General features: G+C 40.2%; 2 protein-coding genes and 1 long non-coding RNA gene across 6 annotated transcripts in view; 1 reads left to right on the plus strand and 2 right to left on the minus strand.

Annotated features, from left to right (window-relative positions):
* Positions 1-22179, plus strand: LOC126987994 (protein argonaute-2-like). Its single transcript, XM_050845716.1, has 16 exons — positions 1-155; positions 3790-3967; positions 4163-4301; positions 4725-4859; positions 6079-6271; positions 8323-8462; positions 8941-9150; positions 11052-11237; positions 11901-12076; positions 13588-13766; positions 14268-14431; positions 15566-15750; positions 16408-16608; positions 17794-17911; positions 18651-18823; positions 20467-22179. Exons 1-16 carry the CDS (start codon positions 131-133, stop codon positions 20615-20617), a joined length of 2553 nt encoding a protein of 850 aa, XP_050701673.1. The 5' UTR covers positions 1-130; the 3' UTR covers positions 20618-22179.
* LOC126987997 (uncharacterized) lies at positions 1861-3766 on the minus strand. Its single transcript, XR_007741362.1, has 3 exons — positions 3007-3766; positions 2325-2405; positions 1861-2186 (listed from the first exon to the last, which is right to left on the minus strand). It is a non-coding gene; the product is annotated as an uncharacterized LOC126987997 (long non-coding RNA).
* The window catches only part of LOC126987995 (28S rRNA (cytosine-C(5))-methyltransferase-like), a 25314-nt gene continuing 21381 nt past the window's right edge, over positions 20923-24855 (minus strand). For all 4 annotated transcript variants that reach the window (XM_050845719.1, XM_050845720.1, XM_050845718.1 and 1 more), the window contains one exon: positions 20923-22867. In XM_050845719.1, coding sequence (XP_050701676.1) covers positions 22395-22867 — 473 coding nt within the window. In that variant the 3' untranslated portion in view covers positions 20923-22394. The remainder of the gene's footprint in view (positions 22868-24855) is intronic.

The following is a 24855-nucleotide window of genomic DNA, read 5'->3' on the forward strand; positions in this document are numbered from 1 at the left end:
GCGCGTACGAGTATAGGCGACCGGCGTACGACGTGGAGGAGGGAGGAAAGCGAAGGACACGACCTGAGGCAGAGGGAGGAGGAGGCGCCACACATTTTCACCGCGTCCTGTGCTGCGGGGACACGCCACCATGCCTTGGCACGCCCTGGGGGAGAGTGAGTAGCCAAGACATGGGTGGCGCGGCAATGGCAAGCCCAGGGACCAGAGGGAGCGGGGTGGGAGCGGTTTATTTCCTTTTCCTGTGGTTTTACTTATCTTGTTTTTGTCAGGGAAAGGAATAATGGCGTGATTTATAGTGAGAAGGATATTAAGGGATAGTTTTGGGAAGGAGGAAGTCTGTGAGAGGATATGAAGTTGGTTTTGATGTAAGGGAAAAAAATTATAATGTGGTCGTATGGTAATGTATGTTTCCTATTTCCTCTCTTATCTTATGGGTCTAGGGTAGAAATAATGGCGTGATTTATAGTGAGAAGGATATTAAGGGATAGTTTTGGGAAGGAGGAGGTCTGTGAGTGGATATGAAGTTGGTTTTAATGTAAGGGAAAAAAATTATAATATGGTCGTATGGTAATGTATGTTTCCTATTTCCTCTCTTATCTTATGGGTCTGGGGAAGAAATAATGGCGTGATTTATAGTGAGAAGGATATTAAGGGATAGTTTTGGGAAGGAGGAGGTCTGTGAGAGGATATGAAGTTGTTTTTAATGTAAGGGAAAAAATTTTTAATGTGTTTTCTATTTCCTCTCTTATCTTATGGGTCTGGGGAATAAATAATGGCGTGATTTATAGTGAGAAGGATATTAAGGGATAGTTTGGGGGAAGGAGGAGGTCTGTGAGAGGATATGAGGCTGGTTTTGATATAAGGAAAATATTATAATGTGGGCGTATGGTGTGATTCCTGTTCCTATTCTTTCCTTTTTTGGGTCTGGGAAATTAATAATGCCGTGATTTATATTGAGGAGGTTATTAAGAGATAGTTTTGGGTAGGGGGAAGTGTGAGAGAGAGACTGAAGTTGGTTTTGATGTAAGGAAAAAATTATAATGTGGGCATATGGTTTTGAATGTTTCCTATTTCCTCTTATTTTGTATGCCTAGGAAGTCCAGGGAAGGTGTATGATAAAGACAAATTCAGAGCTGATACAAAGGCCAAATACCTCAATACCAAGTCCAAGTCCTAATAACTTAACAGGGTACTTACAATACACATGACCCATTTATTGTCAGGCCCTTGTATCTGTAGCTCCTGTAATGATTAAAATAAAGTGCATGCAGTGTTGACCCGTCTGCTGTGATTGGAACGGATTTGACATTCACTGGTGACCTGGTAACATACACTCCCAGGTCTTTCTCTGCCTCTGTGGTGGATAGTGGAGTGTTTCCCATGTGGTATTGGTGTGCTGGATATCCCCTCCCAAGGTGCATGACTACATTTTTCTTCATTGAATTGTAGGTCCCACTTTTTGTTCCATCCCTGTAGCTTGGTGATGTCTTCTTGTAGGAAATCCACAGTCAAGGGTTTCATCTCAGTACCTTGCCTGAAGTGTTTACCTCCTGGAAGTCTCTCAGCAGCAGTCAATAGGTTGCCTCCCCTCTCAGTCCCTCCAGCAACACCATCCATTCACACCCTGCTCTTTAGCCATTTACCGTTACCGTTGATATAGTTAGGGCCATGTGCTAAGCTGCTAGGAGTTGTCTCAGTGCTCATCTGTCACAATAGCCATTACCCCAGGACACAGGGTAGGTTTGGGTATTACTCCAGAATTACACCCAACTAACTCTGGTGGTTAACACTTACTTATGACAGATTTTGATGCAAAAATCATCACTGATAATTTCTCAAACATGATTTTTTATTTATTTATTTTTTTTTTTTATAGATTCGGGCAACAGATTTATTGGAGAAAGGTTGCTTTTTTAATGGCTACAGAATTATCTGTTTAGTTAATGTGGGGTGGTCGCTATCATTTTCTTATGTCAACCCTCCACTCTCGTTCGTCATTTTCCACTGATACACATTTACTTGCCCTGTGATGGTTTTTTTTATGTTGCCTGTAGTGTCGATAGGCTGTCTTGAGGTGTCTTTTGGATGGCCCCAGCCCATTAGTGGCACAGGCTAATTTTATTTATAGTGTCTGCTGTGATATATGACTCTTGCTTGGCCCGTGCTGCCCCCTCGGTGCTCCTATTCTGCCAAAACAGGTTTTAAGGTTCAGTTTTTGCTGCATCTGCAAGTCTTGGAGAAATTCATCCAGTTTGTCTGAAGGACACTGATGTCTACATAGTGACAAGCTGGTGCCTGGCAAATATCCCATTTTTCTTTCTTACCTTCATTTTTTCTCTAATTGCTGTTTAGGTTACAAACTTTGTAGAATCAGCAAAATATTTATCTCATAACTCCATATTCATCTGTAACAAAATAACCTAATTAGAAATGGAGACACCACATACACTTTGAATTTGATAAAACTGAAATATAGTTAATTATGTTATGCCCAAATTATTAGGATAATGAACATTAACTTAAATAATACACCAACATGAAAACATCATAGTTATTAGTTCCATAACATAACCAGGTATAAGGAAGAAAGTTCCCAAGGCCTGATAGTACAGTTTGCACTGATGATTTTTGCGCCAGAATCCATTCATTGAGATTTGCTGCACTATTTTATATTTGCCTCCCATACCATTATTAGATTGCAAATGGCATTAATCGTGTGTTTGGCAGTGACATACATTTTTATCCCCACTCACTGGTGTAAGGGAAGGAGGGTCTCCCTCCCTCCCCTCCCTCCAGTGGTTTAAATGAAGTAGATTTGAGTCATTGGTTTAAATATAGATATGTGGATATCTAATTATTGCTTTAAATCCCAATATCTTATTTTACATGTACAAAAATGTTAATAGAATGAAATTCAAAGAGAATAACCAAATTTTTAGTATTTCAAAATGCTGTGACACCAAGTCACTTTCTAACAGAAGGATTCAGTTTTGCATCAGCATCTACCTTAGACACTGCATGATGCATCACAGGCCTCAGCTGTGACTAGGGCTTTGGTGCCACTGGGAGTGAGCAGGCAGGGGTAGGGGCCTGGCTATGTACAGGATATACACTGTGGCTGGGGGAGTTTCCAAGATAACACAGTCCTATTATCACCTCACTTGAGTACATGATCCCCTTTTGTGGACAACCTCTCCCTAGAAAACTAGCCTGTCTACCTAAATAAGCTCATTGGAAACTATTGAGTTTTCACCAGTCCTCTTCCACTTCAGTTCCAAAGATAACATATCACTGCTTTTCATGATCCATCTCAAATAGTTTGTAAGAGACTTCAGTGAAGAACTGCTCAATATCCATGCATGATGCAGTATTTTGCTGACAGGATCCATTTAGGAGTGGAAATTGAGTACTACCACTGCAGTGTAATTGCACATTGATGCCAGTTTTTATTTATTTATTTATTTGTTATTTTTTTTTACTGTCATGTAGCATAATACTCAGTGCACCAAAAGTGTTGACTGACTATGACAGACATAAGTACTAGAGGGTTTAAAAGGAATTCAAAAGCCAAGAACTTTATGACAGGATTAATCTGGGCTGCCTAATGATGCTGCCTCAAGTTGATGCAAAATTATTGTGGCGACTCTCTAAGTGATGTATGATTTTAAGCGATCAGAACAGATTTTATTATGCAATGGTCATATTTGGTTTCTTATACTAATATAAAAGTAAAAGAATTTTTTCCTATGCAGTTTTAAATCTTAAACATACTTTTTTTCTTCCTGTCAGACCCTTGTCCACCGGCAAGGAAGCCTGGTGACATCGTCAGAGGGGCTAGAAAGATTCAGCTCAACACCAACCATTTTGAGGTCACAGTAAGGAATCCCAACATAACCCTCGTACACTACGATGTGGATATCAAGTTGCCGAATAACATGGCAGCCATATTGCCAAAGAAAAAGCGTATGTAAGTACCTCTGTACCATCAATGTAATGTGAATTTTACGTACTATTGTTCGGTAGGGTTTCCATTAAAAGAATGAGCTTCACTGTTTTAGCTGTGAAGAAAAAAAGTAGTTTTCTTAATAAATATACTTTGATTCAGAGTTCTGGAAAAGTTAAGCTTTTATTCATATTGGGCTAACAAGTGGTCTTTTTTCAGGATGATATTTGAAAACATGAGGACTGCCTATCCAAAAGTTTTTGGGAATCATGTAATTGGATTTGATTCAGAGAAGAATGCCTACTCCACAACACCTCTCTTCCAAGAAAGCAAGTCCAACCCGGGGAAGAAGTTTGAGGTAGGCTAAAACACCAGCAGTAATTTCTCCTAATCTTCCTCTGCACCTGAAATGGATCATCACTGTACACCAAAGAGAAGAGTGAATTGGTAATAGAGATGCTTGTGAGGGAAGAAGGGGACATGGAAAGAATGAAACAGACAAGGGGTTTGGAAGATATAAAGAAGTACAATTAACTATATAGATCTCTCTCTCTCTCTCTCTCTCTCTCTCTCTCTCTCTCTCTCTCTCTCTTCTTCTTACTAAAAATGTTTGTGCAACTTCATTTTCCTTCCCCTCTATTTTTTCTTCCCCTTTTCCATTTTCCTTTTACTTAATATCCTTTCCTCTCCTTTTCCTTCTATTTCTTTTCTTTTACTCTCTCTCTCTCTCTCTCTCTCTCTCTCTCTCTCTCTCTCTCAAGTTATCATTATTATGTTTCAGGCTGAATTACTTGAATTTGGGAAGCCTCAAAAATTTGTGGTAACAATGAAAGCCGTCAATTGTGAGAACTTGTCCACTCTCATGACTGCATTAAAGGCTGGCAACAAGAGGGTAATACCACAAGCCATCATACAGGTACGTTTATAGCGGAAGATGTGCGACCAAGTAGACGTTAATGCAGAAAGAAAGTGAATGTTTTGAAAAACTTTTAAATCTCAGAAAGTACCAAATAAGATAACTGTCTGTTCTTTCTTAACCCGGTAGCAGCGACGGGCCAAATTTGTGCCATGATATCAACCCCCCAAAATAGATGATGCATAATCTGATCACAAATGCTTTGATATATATTATAAAATGGTTTGTGTGAGGTGTGATTTTTTCTCATTTTTCTCGCTTAGAGGGGCCATTAAGAAACATGATCCCCGCTGCTACCGGGTTAAGATGTGTGACCTTGTAGATTTCAATGCAGAGAAAGTGAATGTTTTGAAAGACTTAAACCTCTGAGAGTACCAAATAAAATAACTGTCTGTCCTTTCTCAAGATGTGTGACCTTGTAGATTTCAGTGCAGAGAAAATGAATGTTTTGAAAGACTTAAACCTCTGAAAGTACCAAATAAGCTAACTCTGTCCTTTCTTAAGATGTGTGACCTTGTAGATTTCAGTGCAGAGAAAGTGAATGTTTTGAAAGATCTCAGAAAGTACCAAATAAGTTAACTCCGTCCTTGCTATCGGTCCTTAGACAACATTAGGATTGCTTTATTTATATTTAGGTTTAGGAGACCACATTGTTTCAGTCCAAGTTTGTCTTACAGCTGCTGCTTTTTTTTGCTCCATCCAAGTGAAAAATTGTGTTTATTGATTTTTGTTGAATCGTGTGGACCTATCCCTCATATATCATGCCTGAATGGGACTGAGACCCCACCCCCTCCCCTCCAATGTGATATAGCAAATCATGATAGCCTAACAATGGAATTAATCCCTTGACTGCGTATATGCATGTTTAAAGTTAACACACCCACACACACACACACACACACAGAAATTGGACAGGAAAGACCAAGTGGTATGTGACATAAGTGTGACAAGAGGCAATGGTAAGAAATCGAAGAAGAGCGACTAGGAGAGACATCAAGAAATACAGTTTTCCATACAGAAGCATAACAACATGGAACGGACTTGACAAGGAGACTGTGTGTGCAAAAACGATTCATGAATTTAAAGCCAAACTGGATAATAAGTGTTATGGAGATGGGACAGCACGAGCCTAGTACAGCTCTTTTCCTTTATTTCACAACTAGGTAAATACACACACACGCAATGGTAATGACACTAATCCTTCTGTCTTTATTCACAGATGCTTGAAGTGATATTCCAACACAACCTCTGTGTACGATATGAGAGGATTGGCCGTGACAAAATGTTCTCAACGGAAAGAGCGTTTGGAAATCCATGTAACATAGGCGGAGGAAAGGAGGCCTTGGTTGGTTTCTTTGGCTCTCTAAGACCTGTTGGCTGGAAAGACAACACAATGCTCCTAAATGTTGATGGTAAGTGAAGATTAAATAAACTGATAGAAAAAAAATATTCTGAAAGGTTACATGTCTTTGAGCTTTCATTTTGAGTGGATGTGTATGCCCAAAGAAGTTTAGGAATATAGTGCCATATTACAAGTTGAATCTGAGAAGTTTTGGGTCCCTACAGAGTTCAGTTTAGGGGCCATATTACAAGTCAAATTCAAGAAGTTTTGGGTCCCTGCAGAGTTCGGTTTAGGGGCCATGTTACAAGTCGAATTTAAGAAGTTTCGGGTCCCTACATAGTCCATTTTAGGGGCCATGTTACAAGTCTAATTCAAGAAGTTTCGGGTCCCTACAGAGTTCAGTTTAGGGGCCATATTACAAGTCAAATTAAAGAAGTTTTGGGTCCCTTCAGAGTTTGGTTTAGAGGCCACATTACAAGTCGAATTCAAGAAGTTTTGGGTCCTTGCAGAGTTCAGTTTAGGGGCCATGTTACAAGTCGAATTCAAGAAGTTTTGGGTCCCTGCAGAGTTCAGTTTAGGGGCCATGTTACAAGTCTAATTCAAGAAGTTTCAGGTCCCTACAGAGTTCAGTTTAGGGGCCATGTTACAAGTCAGATTCAAGAAGTTTTGGGTCCCTGCAGAGTTCGGTTTAGGGGCCATGTTACAAGTCAAATTTAAGAAGTTTCAGGTCCCTACATAGTCCATTTTAGGGGCCATGTTACAAGTCTAATTCAAGAAGTTTTGGGTCCCTACAGAGTTCAGTTTAGGGGCCATATTACAAGTCAAATTAAAGAAGTTTTGGGTCCCTTCAGAGTTTGGTTTAGAGGCCATATTACAAGTCAAATTAAAGAAGTTTTGGGTCCCTTCAGAGTTTGGTTTAGCGGCCATATTACAAGTCGAATTCAAGAAGTTTTGGGTCCTTGCAGAGTTCAGTTTAGGGGCCATGTTACAAGTCTAATTCAAGAAGTTTCGGGTCCTACAGAGTTTGGTTTAGGGGTCATATTACAAGTCTAATTCAAGAAGTTTTGGGTCCTACATAGTTTGGTTTAGGGGTCATATTACAAGTCTAATTCAAGAAGTTTTGGGTCCTTGCAGAGTTCAGTTTAGGGGCCATGTTACAAGTCTAATTCAAGAAGTTTCGGGTCCTACAGAGTTTGGTTTAGGGGTCATATTACAAGTCTAATTCAAGAAGTTTCGGGTCCCTACAGAGTTATTCATCCTGAACTCTGTAGGAACCCAAAACTTCTCGGATTTGACTTGTAATACTGCCCATAGATTATCCATAACAATGACAGATCTTAACTTTTGCCAGCTTTATTGTGTTGCTATAGCTCCTAAGCATTATTTTTCTGCCTTAGCAAACAGCAACTTCCGCTGTTTGGGTTTCCACTGGTAATTACTCGATTAACTTCCGCCTGCAAGTGACAGCTCTGTCATCTTACAAACCTGGAATTGTCAATCTAACTGTTTGATGGATTGATTGATTTTTTTTCTATTATTGCTGTCAACCTCATCATGTGTCTGACGTGTATAGTAGTTGAGCTCCTCTTGTGGTGTGATGTGATATTTATTTCCATCAGCAGCCTTGAGTGTGGTACATTCACTGACACTGAGAGATTTGCTGCCGACACCAAGCTTCGTCCAGTGATTAGATTGAACCACAAGGCTCTGAGATATTACAGAGAAAAAAAAAATATCAGACAATTTGGACAGTTTAATAATAGGCAGATGCAGTTGGCTTTTTTCTTGAAATTGGCTTGTGTCTTTATATAATTCTGTGCTCTCTTTTTCTTTATTTTACTTATTTTGGTTTATCTAATTCAAAGTATTGTCTGTTTAACCCTTTCGGTACGGTGGAAAGGGTTAATCCTCTTCCATTTCCTCTTAATCCTCTTCTAAACCTCTTAAGAGTAAATGGAAGATGATTAAGAGGTTTAGAAGAGGATTAATCATCTTCCAACTCCTCTTAACCCTTTCCATACTATGACGCCGACATCTGCGTCACCGTATTGAAAGGGCTAAGATACAGCTCATTAGTAAGATGGTTTATAATGTATTGCTCATGATGTCCCATTGTTCCAGTGGTGAATGCTGCTTTCTACAAGGAACAAGGTGTTATTGACTTCATCAAGGAGGTTCTTGATATTTCTGACGGTGAGCTTAATCAGACACTAACTCCAGCCCAGAAACGGAAGGTTATCAGCAATTTGAAAAAGATGAAGGTAATGATATAAACTGTACCTTTGTGATGATCATTTATAAGAGCAAGTTTCCTGCATCTTCAAGTATGTCGCAGGTGATAGAAAACTCATGCATGGTGTTGTTATCTTTGGAACTCGGTAATCACAGGTGCTGAATAAATAAATTTTAATTCTGCGCTATAACATGCTCTTGATCATCCTTTAACCTGGTAGCAGCGATGGGCCAAATTTGTGGCTTTACCGTGTAGCAACGACGGGCCAAATTTGTGCCATGATATAAACCCCCCAAAATAGATGATATATAATCTGATCACAAATGCTTTGATATATATTATGAAATGGTTTGTGTGAGTGATGATTTTTTTCTCATTTTTCTCGCTTAGAGGGACCATTAAGAAACATGATCCCCGCTGCTACCGGGTTAATGCATTTTTTATTAGTGAGCGTCAGTAATGGTGAATAATTAATAAAATTAATGTGATGCTTTACTTACTTTCAGATACAGGTAACACATACAAACATACCACGAACCTACAAGGTTGTCGGAATGGGAGATTTGGGAGCAGATCGAGAGACTTTTCTTCATGATACAAAGAAGTGCACAGTGCAACAGTACTTTGCTGAGAAGTACCAGAGAAACCTTCGCTACCCAAGACTTAACCTATTGCGAGTTGCTCCGGATGCTAAGAAAATCTTCTTGCCTGTTGAGGTAAAGTGAGGATATATATATATTTACCTAATAGGAGTATATGGGGCCTGAGCTACACCCGTGTGGTCCTGTCTCCACATCTACTTGTCCAGTTTTCATTAAGTTACTGCACACTTCTTGCCTCCACCACCTTTTCTAACTCATTCCTAGTATTTTTATTTTTATGGGGAAAACTACTGTCATTTAGACATGCTCTCTTGCACAGTTTTCCTTGTGTCCTCTTAGCTCCCTTACTCCATTTTCCCATTTCAATAATAGGTCTTTTTTGTCTAATTCCTCTAAGTCATTCCGAATTTTATACACTGTAATCAGATTTTTCTAGCTTTTGAATGTGTACATGGATGATTGTATGAGAGAAATGAAAGCCAGAGTGGGGGAGCTTGGTCCAAGGCTGAAAGTGAGAGGTACAGAGGAGTCATTGGTGGCAGGCTTGTCACCAGAGAATGGGGGGACCCTGCAGAGGATAGTGGATGAGTTTGATAGGGTGTGTAAAGCTGGCGTCACACTGTACCCAAATCTGGCGAGCACGAGCTCTCGTTGGCAGCTTTTGCTTGTGAGCAATTCACTGGTGTCCTCACAATGACAAGCGGCGAGCGACAAGCAACATTATAAACAAAGCCTCAGCCATGGCGCCTACTACATCTACGCTATGCATTACGGCTTAGTGTGCAGCTGTGACGGCATTACTTGCCGTTATTCAGCGAGTGCAAAAGAATAAAAGATGAGTCTAGGTTTGGTCATGGCTGAAGAGAAGGGAGAACCATGGTGTGCACAACAATCCTGTGATGGAGATGAGGCTGGAGGATGAGACTTCTTTCTACAGCTACTACTGAATGAAGAAGGCAGACTTTGACCATCTTCTAGGACTGGTGGGACTCACGATTATGAAGCAAGACACAAGGCTGTCCCTGACTCTAGATATTAAAGAGTGCACAATACCGAAGGACCAATGAATTCTAGAACTAGGAGCGAAGGTGGCCATGGCGAGTGTTTATATCAGCTGGGCGGTCTTGGTCTTGGTTAGGGATTCAGAAATCAAAATAAAAACCAACACTACTTTTTACAATATTATAAAATATTGCAAACACCATCAAACATAAAACGAGTATGTGAATAAGTTCTCTAATATCATGGGTATACGGATCCAATACACTAGCCAATATATTTTATTCATATATCAGAGCACTAAAGAGTTCATTTGACTGCCTGCTCGCCGAGCTACTCCCCGTCCAAATGGCGAGCAAAACGCAGCAGCATAAGCTCTCGAGCAAGCCATCCCGCGAGCAAAAGCTGCTAGCAAAAGCTCGTACTCACCAGATTTGGTCCAGTGTGATGCCAGCTTAAGAGGGGAAAGCTGAGGGTAAATGCTGGAAAGAGTAAGGTTATCGTATTTGAGGGGTGAGAGAGCAGGTCATTGATTTTGCAAAGCTGTACAGAGTTAGAGCAGAGAGCACAAAGAAATATAGGATATGGCTGGGGGAGGAGAGAATGGAATAGGTGACTGAGTTTAAATATTTAGGGACTGTATTATGGAAGTTGAGGTGAGGGAAAGAGCAGTGAAGGGCAGACAGGGAGTAGGTTCATTGGCGAGAGCTATTAAAGGAAGGAGTGTGGGCATGGAGGTTAAGAGGGGAATAAGGAACAGTATTATCCTGCCAACTCCGTCATATGCATCAGACACGGAGCAATCAAGAATATGTGCAGTGGAAATGGATTAGATGAGAGGTGCATGTGGTGTTTCAGGATGGGATGGAGAAAGTAATGAGAGTTTTTGTATGGGTGTGACAGCAAAAGGAGTGGATTGTGGAGTTGTCGAGTGGGTGAAGTTTGGTGTACACTAACCACTCAGCCACTGCCTCCCCAGAAGTATGTGATTAATATTCTTCTGTTTGTTTTTTCAGTGTTGTAAGATAGCCAAGGGACAGAAGGTACAAGGAAAACTCAGTGACAGAGAGACGTCACAGTTCATCAGAAACACAGCTAAGTCACCATCTGACAGGCTTCGCCATATCACCCAAATGGTCCAGAAGCAAAAGTTTTCATCTGACCCAAATATAAGAGGCCTTGAGTTCTCCATATCAGATACAGTAAGTTATGCATAGATTTGGGGCCTATAATATGTTTTTAATTATATCTACATAATTATATCTACCATGGCTCACCTGAGGACTTCCAGTTAGGCATATAAAACACAGAAATCTTGACAAATTCTAGAGTTTATGGTACATTTACAATAGACACAGGACGAGTTGCAAGTTATTTTTTTGTAATAATATTTGACAGCATAGAAAACTCGTGTTGAAGATGGACTCCTCACTCATAGCAATACTGTATAGTTCTCAAATTGATTTGTGGCAGTTGTACATGTGGGTGTACAATAAGATAGAATTGTTTGGAATCATAGAATTCTTAATACCACTTTTTCACTTGTTTTCCAATTTCTGGAGCAGCTTATTTTCACTGCTTCATTAAAAAAAATTGTATCCCGTTGACTTTCTCTGTTGTCGTTCCAGGTTGTTTCTATATTTCATGCATCATCTTATGCTTTTCAAAGTTTCATAATATTGAGTTGATGTTCCTCATTCAGAAGATTTCAGTACAAATTTCAGCACCACACATTAACAGCTGATGCTCTACATAACTCCTAGAAAATTGTAAGGAACAATATTTTAATTTGAAATTATTTATTTTCAGTTACTCTGTCAAATTTAATTGACTGAAAACTTTATATTGTATGTTTTTACTTCCAGCCAATGTCTGTTGAGGGTCACGTTCTGCAGGCTCCAAAGCTGCTTATGAACAAGGAATTCCCACCAGTGAGGGGAGTGTGGGACACCAGAGACAAGTCCTTCTTTAAAGCAGGAGATCTCAAGTGCTGGGCCGTCCTCAACTACAGCTCTCGTTTCATCAGAGATGATGCTTTGCAGTAAGAGAATCAACGCCTTTTTTTAGAATCTGTATTCATTAACATCTCTGACAAATTGTCCTCTAATGGGAATTTCCCTCAAGGGAATGGCCATGACAGAAGTCTCCACTTTTCCATGTTTCAGCACCTTCAATTCCTTGCCTGCTAACTTTTGCTCCAATTCTCACCCACTTTGGATGGTCACATCATGTCTGTGTACCATAATACCCCCATTCAACCACTCCTCAGTCCAAATCCCTTACTGTTACACCCTTACCAAGCTCATGCACATCCTCATTACTTTCTCAATGCTATCTTGGAACACCACATGCTATACTGTATGTTGCTTATGTTAACTGCGAGTATTTGTGATTATTGTGCTGTGTCTTACATCTACGTCCTGATATATATGACAGAGCTAGGAGGATAATGCTGTTTTTTAGATCATTCATTCCCTTCATGCTCACACTTCTGTCCTTCATAACTTCCCAATGCCCCTTTACCTGCGTACCATAACCCTACACTAATGTCCCTTACTTCACCCTACATGTTCAGAGACTTGCATTTAACTGTTTCCAAGTATTTAGATGCAGTGCTTCCTTAATCTTCTCTTCCCTCAGCCAAATCCTACTCTGTTGTACCCTCTGCCCTAACTTTGTGTCTTTGCAAAATCAGTGGTTTCTTTTCTTGCCCTTACAAATACCTTTTTAATAATAATAATAATGAAAATAATAATAGAAACTACAACAATAACTAGAGAAACAGCCCTCTTGGGAGTCTAGACTGCTCACCCTCACCCTGCCTTCCTGCCAGGCTACTTCAGCAGTGGTCTTTTCTTCTTGGCAGTTTTCACCACCTAGATGTTTTGTGTTGCCGAGTGTCTCATGCTATCGGAACCAAAGAAGGCTGCTGCTGATTTTGAGTCTGTGATGAAAATTTCAACACAAACAAAATTGAGGAAACTGTATTTTAAAGTTTATTTATACACTGTTTTGTTTTCCTTACATTATCCATTATGCAAACAGTTTTGTACAGTTGCTCTAGGTTTATAATATGCAGAAATGTGTCATGAAGATGATATCGAGCTCAGATTTATGAAACATTGTAGTTATATAAGGCTGAAAGAATCAGGTAGAGGAACATTGCTGTTGCTTTGACCTTTGACCTGTGACCTTGATAATAAATAGACATCCCAGCTACCCTGGCTGCTGTTTGTGCTGAACAGAGGACAAATAAATGTTCCTAGATTTTCAAGGTGATTTCGTTCAGTGGTAAATTAAGGTTTGATGACAGTAACTTTTTTCTGTAATACCCTCCATGGCTTTCCATGAAAAGGGAAAGAAAATCACCACATTGTCTTTGATGTAAACTGCTAGAATGTTTGTTTTACTACAAAAAACATACGTCTTGTATCATCCACCTTAAATTCCATTACCTTACATGCTGTAAGATACGGTGCATATTGTGCTGTATGCTGACGTATAGCTGGACAATTGCTGACTTGTATTAATTGGGTGATCTGTATCTGTTAGGCGATTCATCGGCAACATGAAGGAGATGGGCAGGGAGCGGGGAATGAACATAAGTGATCCAGCCCTTGTTTTCAATGCCCGCAATCCTGCTCCAGAGGGAGATCTTCCAAATGTCAAGAGGAGGTTACCTGATGTTCAGCTCATCATGGTTGTCCTGCCAAGAGATGGAGACTACTACGGTATGGACGTTGTATTCATTCTGATCATCACAAATTTTATCATGATTGTCATTACCTCTACAATTATTTGAAGTAATACTTAGGAACTGTGATATAGTATTTGGTAATGCAGTAAACCCCCACTAAATTGGATCAATTAGGGGGAGATCCAATCTATATCATCCCAAAAAATTTTGTCCAATTATTTATTCAAAGGTTAAAATTTCAAATGTGTTCGTGTCCCCCTACACACTCACACTCACTAATGTATTTACCTACTTGTAGTTTTACAGGGCTTGGGCTTACGCTCATGTGGTCCCGTCTCCGTATCTGTATTTGTCCAACTTAGTCTGTTCCAAACCTCTATATTTCTTTGAGGGAAGCTATATTTCTTTGTCTCTCAAGCATCTTCCCTTCCTCAGTTTTATACTGTGTCCTCTTGTGTTCCTGGTGTTTATTCCTTTTCTTGGTAGTAACTCCTCATTATCTACTTCCATTACTTTTTATTTGTTCATTCCTCAGCACGTGTCAAGAAGATTGGAGACCGAGAAATCTCAGTGGTGACACAATGTGTAAAAGATGCCAATGTGAACAAAAGTGCTCCTCCGCTTGTGAGTAACCTTCTGCTCAAGATCAATGCCAAGATTGGAGGTGTCAACAATGTTCTTGGACAGCACAGACTAGTGGTAAGATATTAATATTCTGTGTCTGTCTCCCTCCTGGATATGTACAGGGTGATCCATGGGAAAGTTTATATTTTAATGAAGTGACGAGTAATATATTGTGCTGAAAAGTTTATTTTATTCATATTGATAAATGAAACCCAGCCTTTTGTAGGGGCAAGCCAGCCCAACTAAGAGCTGGTCCCAAACCCGGATAAGTGTGGAGGGTTGCCTGTCAGGAAGGACAACTGAGGTAGTAATACTACCACTCCAGCAAAAAATGATAACAGTGAAAGTCATCGTCCAATTCCTTTGGATATATTAGATATTATTTGTTGCTTTACTTGCTAATGGAGGCCTGGAGGAGTTGCTGAGTAAGACCAGATTAAGGTGGTTTGGACATGTGAGGAGAACACATCCTGAGATGTACACTGAGCTTTGAGGTAGAGGGCAGAAGACCACCAGGAATGACAAGGAAGACGTGGAGAAAGGTGGTGGAGGAAGATATGAGGAGGCTGAACATCACAGAAGAAATGGCTATGGACCGGCAGCAGTGGAGGAGGCTCATAGCCCGTCCAACCCCACCATAGGGAATAAATGGACGTTAAACGATGATGATGATGATGCTTTACTTACTAATCTGTCTAAGTGAGGGCCAATAGCCTTATCATAATTTACAGCGTGCCATCTAGGTGACTTATCTATTCGTCACACAATATTTACTCTACCTTGCTAGAAAAGAAGCTTGTAGATGTTTTCTGTGGTTTGTCATCCTCAGAAAATTGTTGTAGTTGTAGTTATGTGGCTGTAATCATCATGCACTGCAGAGGAGATAAAACTCACCCATGTATCAAAAATATTGTGACCCAGGTTTCCATTGTAAGTCTTCAATCTTCATATTTTAGGGGTATTTCTATGTAGCAAATTTACATTGGTGAAAGCCCAACTGTAATATTAATTTTCCACATGTTCTGTGTTGTCTGATGGTTTTTAGTTTTGTTTTGTTTTGTTTTATACTTGTACCAGTCAACTACCCCTGGAAATGAGCACTATGCCATTTTTCCTAATTCCCAGTTACACCTGCAAGGGAGAGGGTTTGTTTTCCATAGCAGTATCTCTGCTCTTTCATTTAGTAACTGACTTTTATCATGTTTGCAGGTATTCCACTCTCCTGTCATGATCATGGGTGCTGATGTCAACCATCCCCCAGCACATGACAAGACTACTCCATCCCTGGCAGCAGTGGTGGCCTCAATGGACAAATATGCATCAAGTTATGCTGTAGAAGTTCGTCATCAAAGACACAGAACAGAAATGATTCAGCAACTAAGAGAGATGACAAAGTAAGTTTTATGAGTGCCGCTAAAGAGCCTATCACAGTTAAGACAGGTTGCTGATTCCTACACTTAGGCACAGGTTGTAGGTAGGCATGCTTCAAGCAGGAAAGAAAGATAGATGTTGGAAGGCAGATATGAAAGAGTATGCAGGGCTGTAAGTTCTTGGGGGGGGGGGGCTATAACACCCCAATGTTTTCTGTATCAGCCTCTAAATGCCCCTAAAAGTGCTTTAGAACAAAAAAAATCCTTCACTTGAGCATTCTTGGCTTAAAACTTGTTATAATTAGAAGCGACATTTGAAATTTGGCACGCGCAACCATCCTGGATACGGGGCGGGGTGTGTTTTTGCCCGGCCGGAGTGAAAGGGTTAAAACAAGCATTGCATAAGTTAAGAAATGCTGATCATCCGTATTCTTTATTTTGGCTTGAATGTAGTCTGATAACAAAGTTGCGGCTGGATTTTTAATTAAATTGATTTTGAAAAGCTACTAATGTGCTTACGATTCCCAACAAGAATGATGGTAACTAATTCATAGCACACTGAAGAACACTTATTTTTTACTCACTCAGGATCATTTGATCATTTTCCTTTCACTTTATTCCCTATTCCTTTATATGTACCAACTTCTCAGTTTGTAATTCAAGATCAATTGAACATTCCAGAAATCTTCTTATTGCATTCTACCGACAAACAAGGAGGAAACCAGAGAGGATTGTAATGTTCCGTGATGGAGTTAGTGAGTCTCAGTTCTTGGAAGTGTTGTCTTTTGAGCTGAAGGCCATGAGGGCTGCCTGCACAGAGCTGGAGAAGACCTACCAGCCAGCCATGACCTTCATTGTTGTTCAGAAAAGGCATCACACAAGGTAAGCATTTTCTTGTCTTTCATATAAGCTACATCAGACTGCCTGTCTGACCAGTGTTAGAATAAGATTTTATTTCTAGTGTCATTTTGAGGCAGCAGTTCATGAATTTAGGTAGACCTCTACTTAAAAAGATCTCACTCATGGAAATCTACAGATTCAAAACAATATTTTTCAGAGAAAAAAATGTACCAATTCAAACTGCAGTCCATAATACATGGCAACTGTTTAGTCAAGCAGCCTCTATTAGATTTCAATGAAATTGTTTGTAATGTTTTCTGCTTTTATATATATATATATATATATATATATATATATATATATATATATATATATATATATATATATATATATATATATATATATATATATATATATATATATATATATATATATATATATATATATATATATATATATATATATATATATATATATATATATATATATATATATATATATATATATATATATGCCTGGGGAAACATTGGGAAGGTACACTTTGGTAACCTGGATGTGTTGCACTGGTCTTGTGTCCCAGGTAAATGGGTTCTCACCCACTACAGGCTCTAGAGCCAATGGTATGGAGATGAGCTTCAATTTTCATGAATTTATGGTTAATATATCAATCAATCATTGGGGGCATATACCTGGGGGCTGTGTTGCCTTGCCCACTGATGCCAAGCCCAGGGGTCCCTCTAGGCAAGTCTCCATGCAGGCCCCCTTCTCATTTTAAGTACCTCCTGGGAGGACCTATCGACTTTCTCAAGCTATGAACTCTGTGAGCATCCCCTTGGGCTCTTTTACTCAGGATTGTCTCTTACAGAAACAACCTGGTGAGGAGGGTCAGTTTCTGGGTAGCATGCCACGTGCCTGTATAGCCATAAACAAACATAATTGAAAAATTATATATTTATGTTTACTGTACAGTACTGTATAGGCTATGTACATGAATATGGAAATTGGGTCTTTATATTGCCCTGCTCCTGAGCCATATGACTAGCAAGGTCTACTTTTAGATGTTGTCTCCTGGTTTGTATCCAAAGTGAAGGTTGCGTTTAATGACAGCCTTCTGCCTGAGTAATCGTGGTAAAACCTGGATCCAAAGAACAGGTTTAATATGTGTGTGTGTGTGTGTGGCTATTGAAGGGGAAAATATGAAGTTGATTAATAAATTTTTGTATTCAGATTGTTTTGCAGTGAGCGTGATGGTGTAGGGAAGTGTGGCAATGTTCCACCTGGCACTACAGTGGACAACACCATCACCCACCCAACTCAAAGGGATTTCTATCTCTGCTCTCACCAAGTAAGTTCAATGTAACAATTGAAAGGTTGATAATATAATTTACATAAGTGATTCAGAATCTGTTTTCAGCTAACTGTAGTCTACAAAATTGAAGCAAATCTCATGTTATCTTGCTTTTGCATCTGTTTTGATATTTCTTAGCTTTAAACTCATGGATTTGCTTTTCTCTTGCCATGTTGACCTCCATGCCATTCCAATGTTGATGCTTGAAGACATTGTAGACAGTCCTTCAGAAATATGTAAAAGAATTTCTAGAGTTTTAGTAGAGGTAACTTTCATATAGGTAAGTATGGTAAAAGTTAAAAGATTCTGTAAAAAAATCTTACCCTTTCCATTTTGTGGAAGGTTCTTGTGTGAAAGAATACCACAACATATATCAATTTTTATTTAGTTTCAATATAGTTTATTTAATCTTTCTTGGCATCTGTGAGTATTGTAGCTCCCCATCCTAGTAATGGCTGACACAAGGCATGCTGCATATAGTATTCCAGAAATCAGTTTTCTCAAAACTATTAAGCTGATTTTCGGTGTTAAACTATCTCATAGCTATCATATTATTTTGACCTTATTCAATATTAATAATTATAACAACTTGAGAAGTACCATTGCTGTCCTAGCAATCAATAAGCTTTGACTTATTTTATCAGGGCCTTTGTTGCTGCAGTTACTCTTCTACTCTGTGCAACTGTTCTTCATCTGTTCTTGACAAAGAAGATATTTATTTTGTTTGTGTTTGCAGGGCATCATAGGAACCAGCAGACCCACCCACTACCATGTGCTGTGGGATGACAGTGATCTGTCCATGGATATGCTGCAGAACCTGACCTATGCCATGTGCCACCTATATTCCCGGTGCACTCGCTCAGTGTCCATTCCCACCCCAGCCTACTATGCACACTTAGTGGCATTCAGGTAAGATTCATGAACACTGCACTGTAATTGTTGCCTTCTTTTCCCAGGATTCTAAAACTCTTATGTTATGCTTGAACATTCCTGATACCAAGGATTAAGAATATCTGTTGCTCATTGCATGTTATGAATCTGCGTCCACATTATCATGCAGTGAGTGGCTGGCTGTGGCTGCAACAGGCACAGTCTCATGAGCACGACTGAAATGTTGCTCACACTGTTGAGTAAGCTATCAAGTCAGGCAGCCTGTTGTTGATCAATCAAATGTATGATATTTGGACCAGTGGAGGTTTGCAGGTTCTTTGATTTATTTGGATTGAGGGCTAAACATAATGAGAAAACAAAGATTACCACCTGTCCACAGAAGGACTGCTCCCCAAAAACAAAGTGGAAGAAGATCCAAATAGATTATTAACCCTAGCGTAACTTGCCGGTGGGGCTAAATGCTTGCTGCTGGCGCCAGTTGCACTCAAATTTCCCGTGTGTGTGTATGTACCTATAGTGAAGCCAAATTGTCGAGTCCGTTTGGGCGTAGGCTCTCGCGGGTCCATTTCTCTCCTCTGCTCTGCCACACAGTCCCAACACCTATCTCTTCCTCTCATGTGTAAGGTAAAGGTAACATATGATAGGAAAAAATAGGTGTTGGGACTGTGTGGCAGAGCAGAGGGGAGAAATGGACCCACGGGAGCCTCCGCCCAAACGGACTCGACAATTTGGTTGGACTATAGTTGTATTTACCTAGTTGTGACACGGGAAGTGATTCTTGATCAAAGTTATTGCAGAGCATGTGTTGGCAACATTCAGGTCTCTGACCTTGTGTTTGCTGATAATGCTGCACTTCTTGTGGAATCGTTGGAGGTCCTGTTAATGACTCTTTGAAGTGCCGCATGAGGAAGCAAAGCCACTAGAACTAAAGGTCTCTGGGGGCAAAACCAATGCCCAATCATTTGGAGGCTTGCTGGATGACTTAGTTCAGTCTTTTCATGCATCTGGTGAGGACAATGAGGTTACCAATAGGTTAACATACCTTGGTAGTGTAGTGCATAACAATGGTAGGTCTTGTCAGGAAGTCACTCAGGGGACTCGCTCAACGTGAGTATATGGCGTTGTTGATATCTATGCAGGCGGACAAAGATCCAAATCTTTGTCACTTGTGCTCTCTGTCTTATTGTATGGTTGTGAGACCTGGACACCAAATAGTGACTTGGAGGGATGTGTCGGTGCCCTTGGTACCATGTGCCTTTGCAGGGTCATGAGGTATTGCTGGAATGATTGTGTCAAACCAGCAACTACGTGATGAAACTGGATCAAGGCCTGTTACTACCCTAGTCCGTGAACCCCAACTCTGGATATATGGGCACATGGAACGTTTCCTGGATGTCGTTCCTGCTTACAGGGTTGTTTTTGTAGAAGACAACCCTGAGTAGACACCAAGGGGACATTCACGTAACTCCTGGATGAGAAAGGAGGATAGATGGAGGGTTACTCGAAGGGACCATTGGGAATGGAGGTGGCAGGTGAGTGAAGTGATGCGCCTTCTAGCATATGCTCCCCGTTAGTTAGAATTTTATCTGCAAATTTGAGGTCTGTTAAGTCAGCGGCCAACTGTATAACATTAATTTATTTATTGACTTATTTCATTTCAGGGCTAAACTTCATATTCGTGATTTGTGTCCAAGTGAGACTGCATCCTTGTCTTCAGGTGAAGAGGCTACTGTTCTGAGTGATGCTGTAATGACTCAAAATACAAAACTAGGACTCAATGACAAAATGGCCACACATTTGTACTATGTGTAAATCCTGAAAAAAAAAGCAAACATACTTCTGTGCACTGGTGTTCATTTATAGTATTTTAACATGTATCATCCTCTGTAAATTGAATTTTATGACACACCCACAATGAGAATGTAAAGCCATGAAGCTAGCAACTGATATTTTTGGGTAAGATGGTACAGAGCCCATTTTAATATAAGTAAAAGAGGTATGGTATGAGCATTTTACATGTTTTAAAGTTAATTATTCAGTTTTAAAGAAGTTGGCTCAAGCCAGAAAATTTATGATGTAATATGATAGTGGAAAGTAGTTCAAAGAGAGATGCTGTGTCAAGCAGAACTTGTGTATTTTTTTACTTTCAGTATACATAAATTCTGAATAAGGAAAAAGAAAAAAATAAGAATTAGAATTAAAATGCAATTTGGGAGTTATCAAACGTGATTATGTGGACGAAACACAGAGCTTGTTTAAGGTCATTGAACTGGCATGTTATTTTTATTTTACATGATCAACTGAGGATGTTTTGTACTTCACTTATTCTAAGACAAACAAATTCGGGACCCGATTCATCAAACCATTTACAAGACCTCAAGACCTCTCGTTAGTAAGTCTTCTGGTAACTCTGTCCACTACGGACACTCCGTGTTTAGGCAGTTCCAATGGTGATGAATGAAGTGATGGCCAGGCAGTCATTTCATTCATCGCTATCAGAACCACCTAAAGATCAAGGGTGTTCATAGCAGACGGAGTTACCAAAAGACTTACGGCGGAAATTTCTCTGACCCTAACTGATCATATAGTCGATCTTCTCATTGGGATGGATAACTGTCCAAAATTAGTGAATGGCCTCATCAAGTTAAAAGGAATTAACTTCTTGAAGGTTGCTGGGGGTAAAAGGGATTAACTTCTTGAAGGTTGCTGGGGGTTTAATTCCTTATAGCAACATGAGGCTAGATTTGCTATGGTCACTAATGTAAGTGTTAATAAATTACACCCCTTGGAGAGAGTTTCTAGTGTTGTGGATCCGTGATATAGGAAATTAGTTTAATTTATGGCTGCGTCGCCCCACCCCATTCGGACCATGTAAGCTTTGACCTTGGTTGGAGTTGGTGTTCAGTTTCATTCTAGGGCAAGTCAATTGTTTGTATCCAGTACTCTAATTCATATTTGTCCTGTGATGCCCATTTAATTTTTCACAACTTGCCGACGAGAGGTTTGATGAATCTGGCCCTTGGATTTGTTCTTACTTTTGGTACAAAAAATTTTACCAACTCATACAGGCTGTGGAAATATTTCTGCAGTGCTGTAACTTAAACTTATAATGAAGTATCAATCTTGCACAGGTTACCAATATAGAAGAGCAGCCAAGTATAGTATAGCCTCCTCCTCCTCCTCCCTTGTATAGGAAGAGGAGGAGGCTGCACCTTGCTGCAGTCTAACATTCACTGTTACCCTGTGCAAGGAGTTACCTTTACACCAAAAAGTTACAAAGTCAGCCCCAAAACAGTAACTTTTATAACAAATAAGTTTATATATAAAAAAACTTTTTACATGTTTCAAAGACAATATATTCCTGTATAAACTAACCAGAGTATGTTTCATATCATTCTGACTATTTTCAATACAAAAGGTTCAGGGTTACATGACTAAACAAACCATCATGTTTTTGTGTGCTTTCCACATGTTAGCATCACAATAAGCAATAGCACAGGTGTACATAGATATTCTTCTGTTCCTGAGCAGCACCAAAAAATTTAACATGTCTGAGCAGTAGAATGCTACATGGCTTTTTTCAGTACTCTCAATTTCCATCCGTGGCTACTGCTACTAACTTTTTCCTCTGTTTAATATTTCTTTTCTTTTTCATACGACAACTCTCCAGGTCATTGGTTCTTTTATGCTTTTTTCCTTTTGGGGCTTCATTTTTTTGACAAGTGGGTTTTTTTCTCATAAACTTTGCTACAAAAAATCCATGACACTTGTCTATATCAGTTACTGTCCTTAGACAATATTTCCCACATTCATAACGTTCTTTTCCAAAATGTTTCCATCCCTGAAGTTTACTTTGAAGATTTTCCAATTCAAACTCTTTTTCATGTTGGTTAAGGACAGACTGTACAACTTCCTCATTTTCTTCTGCATTAAGTGAGCAAGTGGAATAAACAACCTCTTGTACTGATGGATGGGATAATGCATGCAGAAGTAGATGAACCTGGAATGCTGCCAGATTCTGCAGTCTTTCCTGGGGTATTTCATCCTTATGCAAGGTAGTGCCTGTAAAAAAGTTTTCATTACTCAACCAGTTTATGTAAGTACAAAAGGGTATGCTAGAACCGATAATTGAGGTGCACTGCAGCAGGAGACTAATTACCATCAGGCCAAAAAACTAAATATTTATACCTGAAGAAACTTTTAAGCATGGTCTACATGCTAGTGAAGTTACTACTCTCTTTCAGACACTTTCATAAAGTTGAAAATCCCACTGAACGAAAGTTATCTTTTCCTATCGACACAGAATACCAGGCCCAAGAGTTCCACAGCAGCAGCATACGACATGGGGAGGCTGTGGCTGAGTGGATAGCATATCGGTGCCGCGTCCAGGATGATGTGGGTTTGCACCCCGCGCAAGGCCGAGTGGCCTAAGATTACCCACTTGCTGTCCAGGAGACCACCTATCAACCCAGACTCTAAGATTCTAGGATCAAAGATGAGCTCCTGGGGGCAGCATGAGCCAATACAAGATGATGCCACTATTAACACTTGCCTGCACCACAACAGGCTTTTTTCTTTAGGGGCCTGGTGGTCAGCCGGAGCCCGTCATGGTACAGGCAAGGGTTTATTGTTGCGTCATCTATTCTTGGCTCATTCTTGATATTACTTGAACAGTTCCTGTAGAGTCCGGGTTGATAGGTGGTCTTCAGGACAGGATGTGGGTTGTCTTGGGCCACTCGGCGATGATTGAAAAACTCCAGATGGTAGCGGCGGATTCGAACCCGCATCATTCAGGATGTGGCGAAATGCGGGACTGGCACTCAGCCACCGCCTCATGCACTTTACTAACCAATGGGAGACTATAGTCACAGCGCCTGAGTCTGAGGTGTGCATTATCGTGCTCTAGCAAACTCCTGTCAAGCAGTAGAAGACTGAGGAACAGTGACAGGAGGCTAAAAGGGCACAGGACTGCATTAAGCGCCTGGAGAGGGACTAGAGCTACATGCATCGACCTGCAGTATAGACCCTACATCTCACCTGCACAGTAGTGTTGTGTACTACAAACATATTGTGGACCTAAAACTTTTGCATCCACAATCTCAAGACCAACGAGAGCACTATGTTTGTGTTGGATGAGACTGGCCAAGCATGGGTCTATCAAGGTGGCCAGCCTCCTTAAGAAGAGGTTAAACCTTGAATCCGCGAAGGGCGAGTTTGGCCAACTCATCGTCATCAGCAAAAACTGTGCTGGCCAGAACAAGAACCTTAACCTCGCCCTGATGTACCTGCAGAAACTTCACTCTGCCTGCCTGTTTGAATTTGACCACATCTACCTGCTCTTGGGCACAGCTGTATGGCTTGCAATCATGCCTTTGGCAATATCTAGCATAAAATAACTAGCAAGGGAGTCACCTACATGCCCACAAACCACACTGAGGCCATAAAAACTGCTGTTGTCACCAGTTTCCCAGTCATAAATATGATGCAGCAGGACTTCCTTGAACAGCGCCCTCACAACCCTCATCACCAAACTTTAGGTGCCAGGCACGTTCAAAGACAGCCACAAAATTATGCTGCATTTGGCATTTCATGCACAGTACCTGCACATGGTACCAAAGCCAGTCTTCAAAAGGGCAGGGGTGCCTGGTCCCATCAGCAGTTCAACCTCTGTCCTCCCCAACCCCACTCCCTCAATCCAGAGAAAGTGGATGATTTCCAGTCCCTCCTTGCCGTATGCCTCTAAGCAAGCAAGCATTCTACTGCCACGGAGCACAAGAGTCAAGATGTTTTAGAGGCGTGGCAGAATCGGATTACCATGGTCAACATTATAGTACAGTGTTTTACAATCCTGTTCATAACAGCTCTTGATTGGAAAAGTACCCTCTATGAGGAATGGGACTGGTAATTATTAGATAAATGATTAGACCTTTTTAATGTACAGCAATAAATAGCTGAGTTCAACTTTTTTTTTAAATAAACATTCTAACTGCAATAGTCAATGAACTGATCATTCCCCAATCTTTTAAGTGCATTTTTTGGCAAATTATTAT

This window comes from Eriocheir sinensis, chromosome 67 (assembly GCF_024679095.1).
Source record: "Eriocheir sinensis breed Jianghai 21 chromosome 67, ASM2467909v1, whole genome shotgun sequence".
Classification (NCBI taxonomy): domain Eukaryota; kingdom Metazoa; phylum Arthropoda; class Malacostraca; order Decapoda; family Varunidae; genus Eriocheir; species Eriocheir sinensis.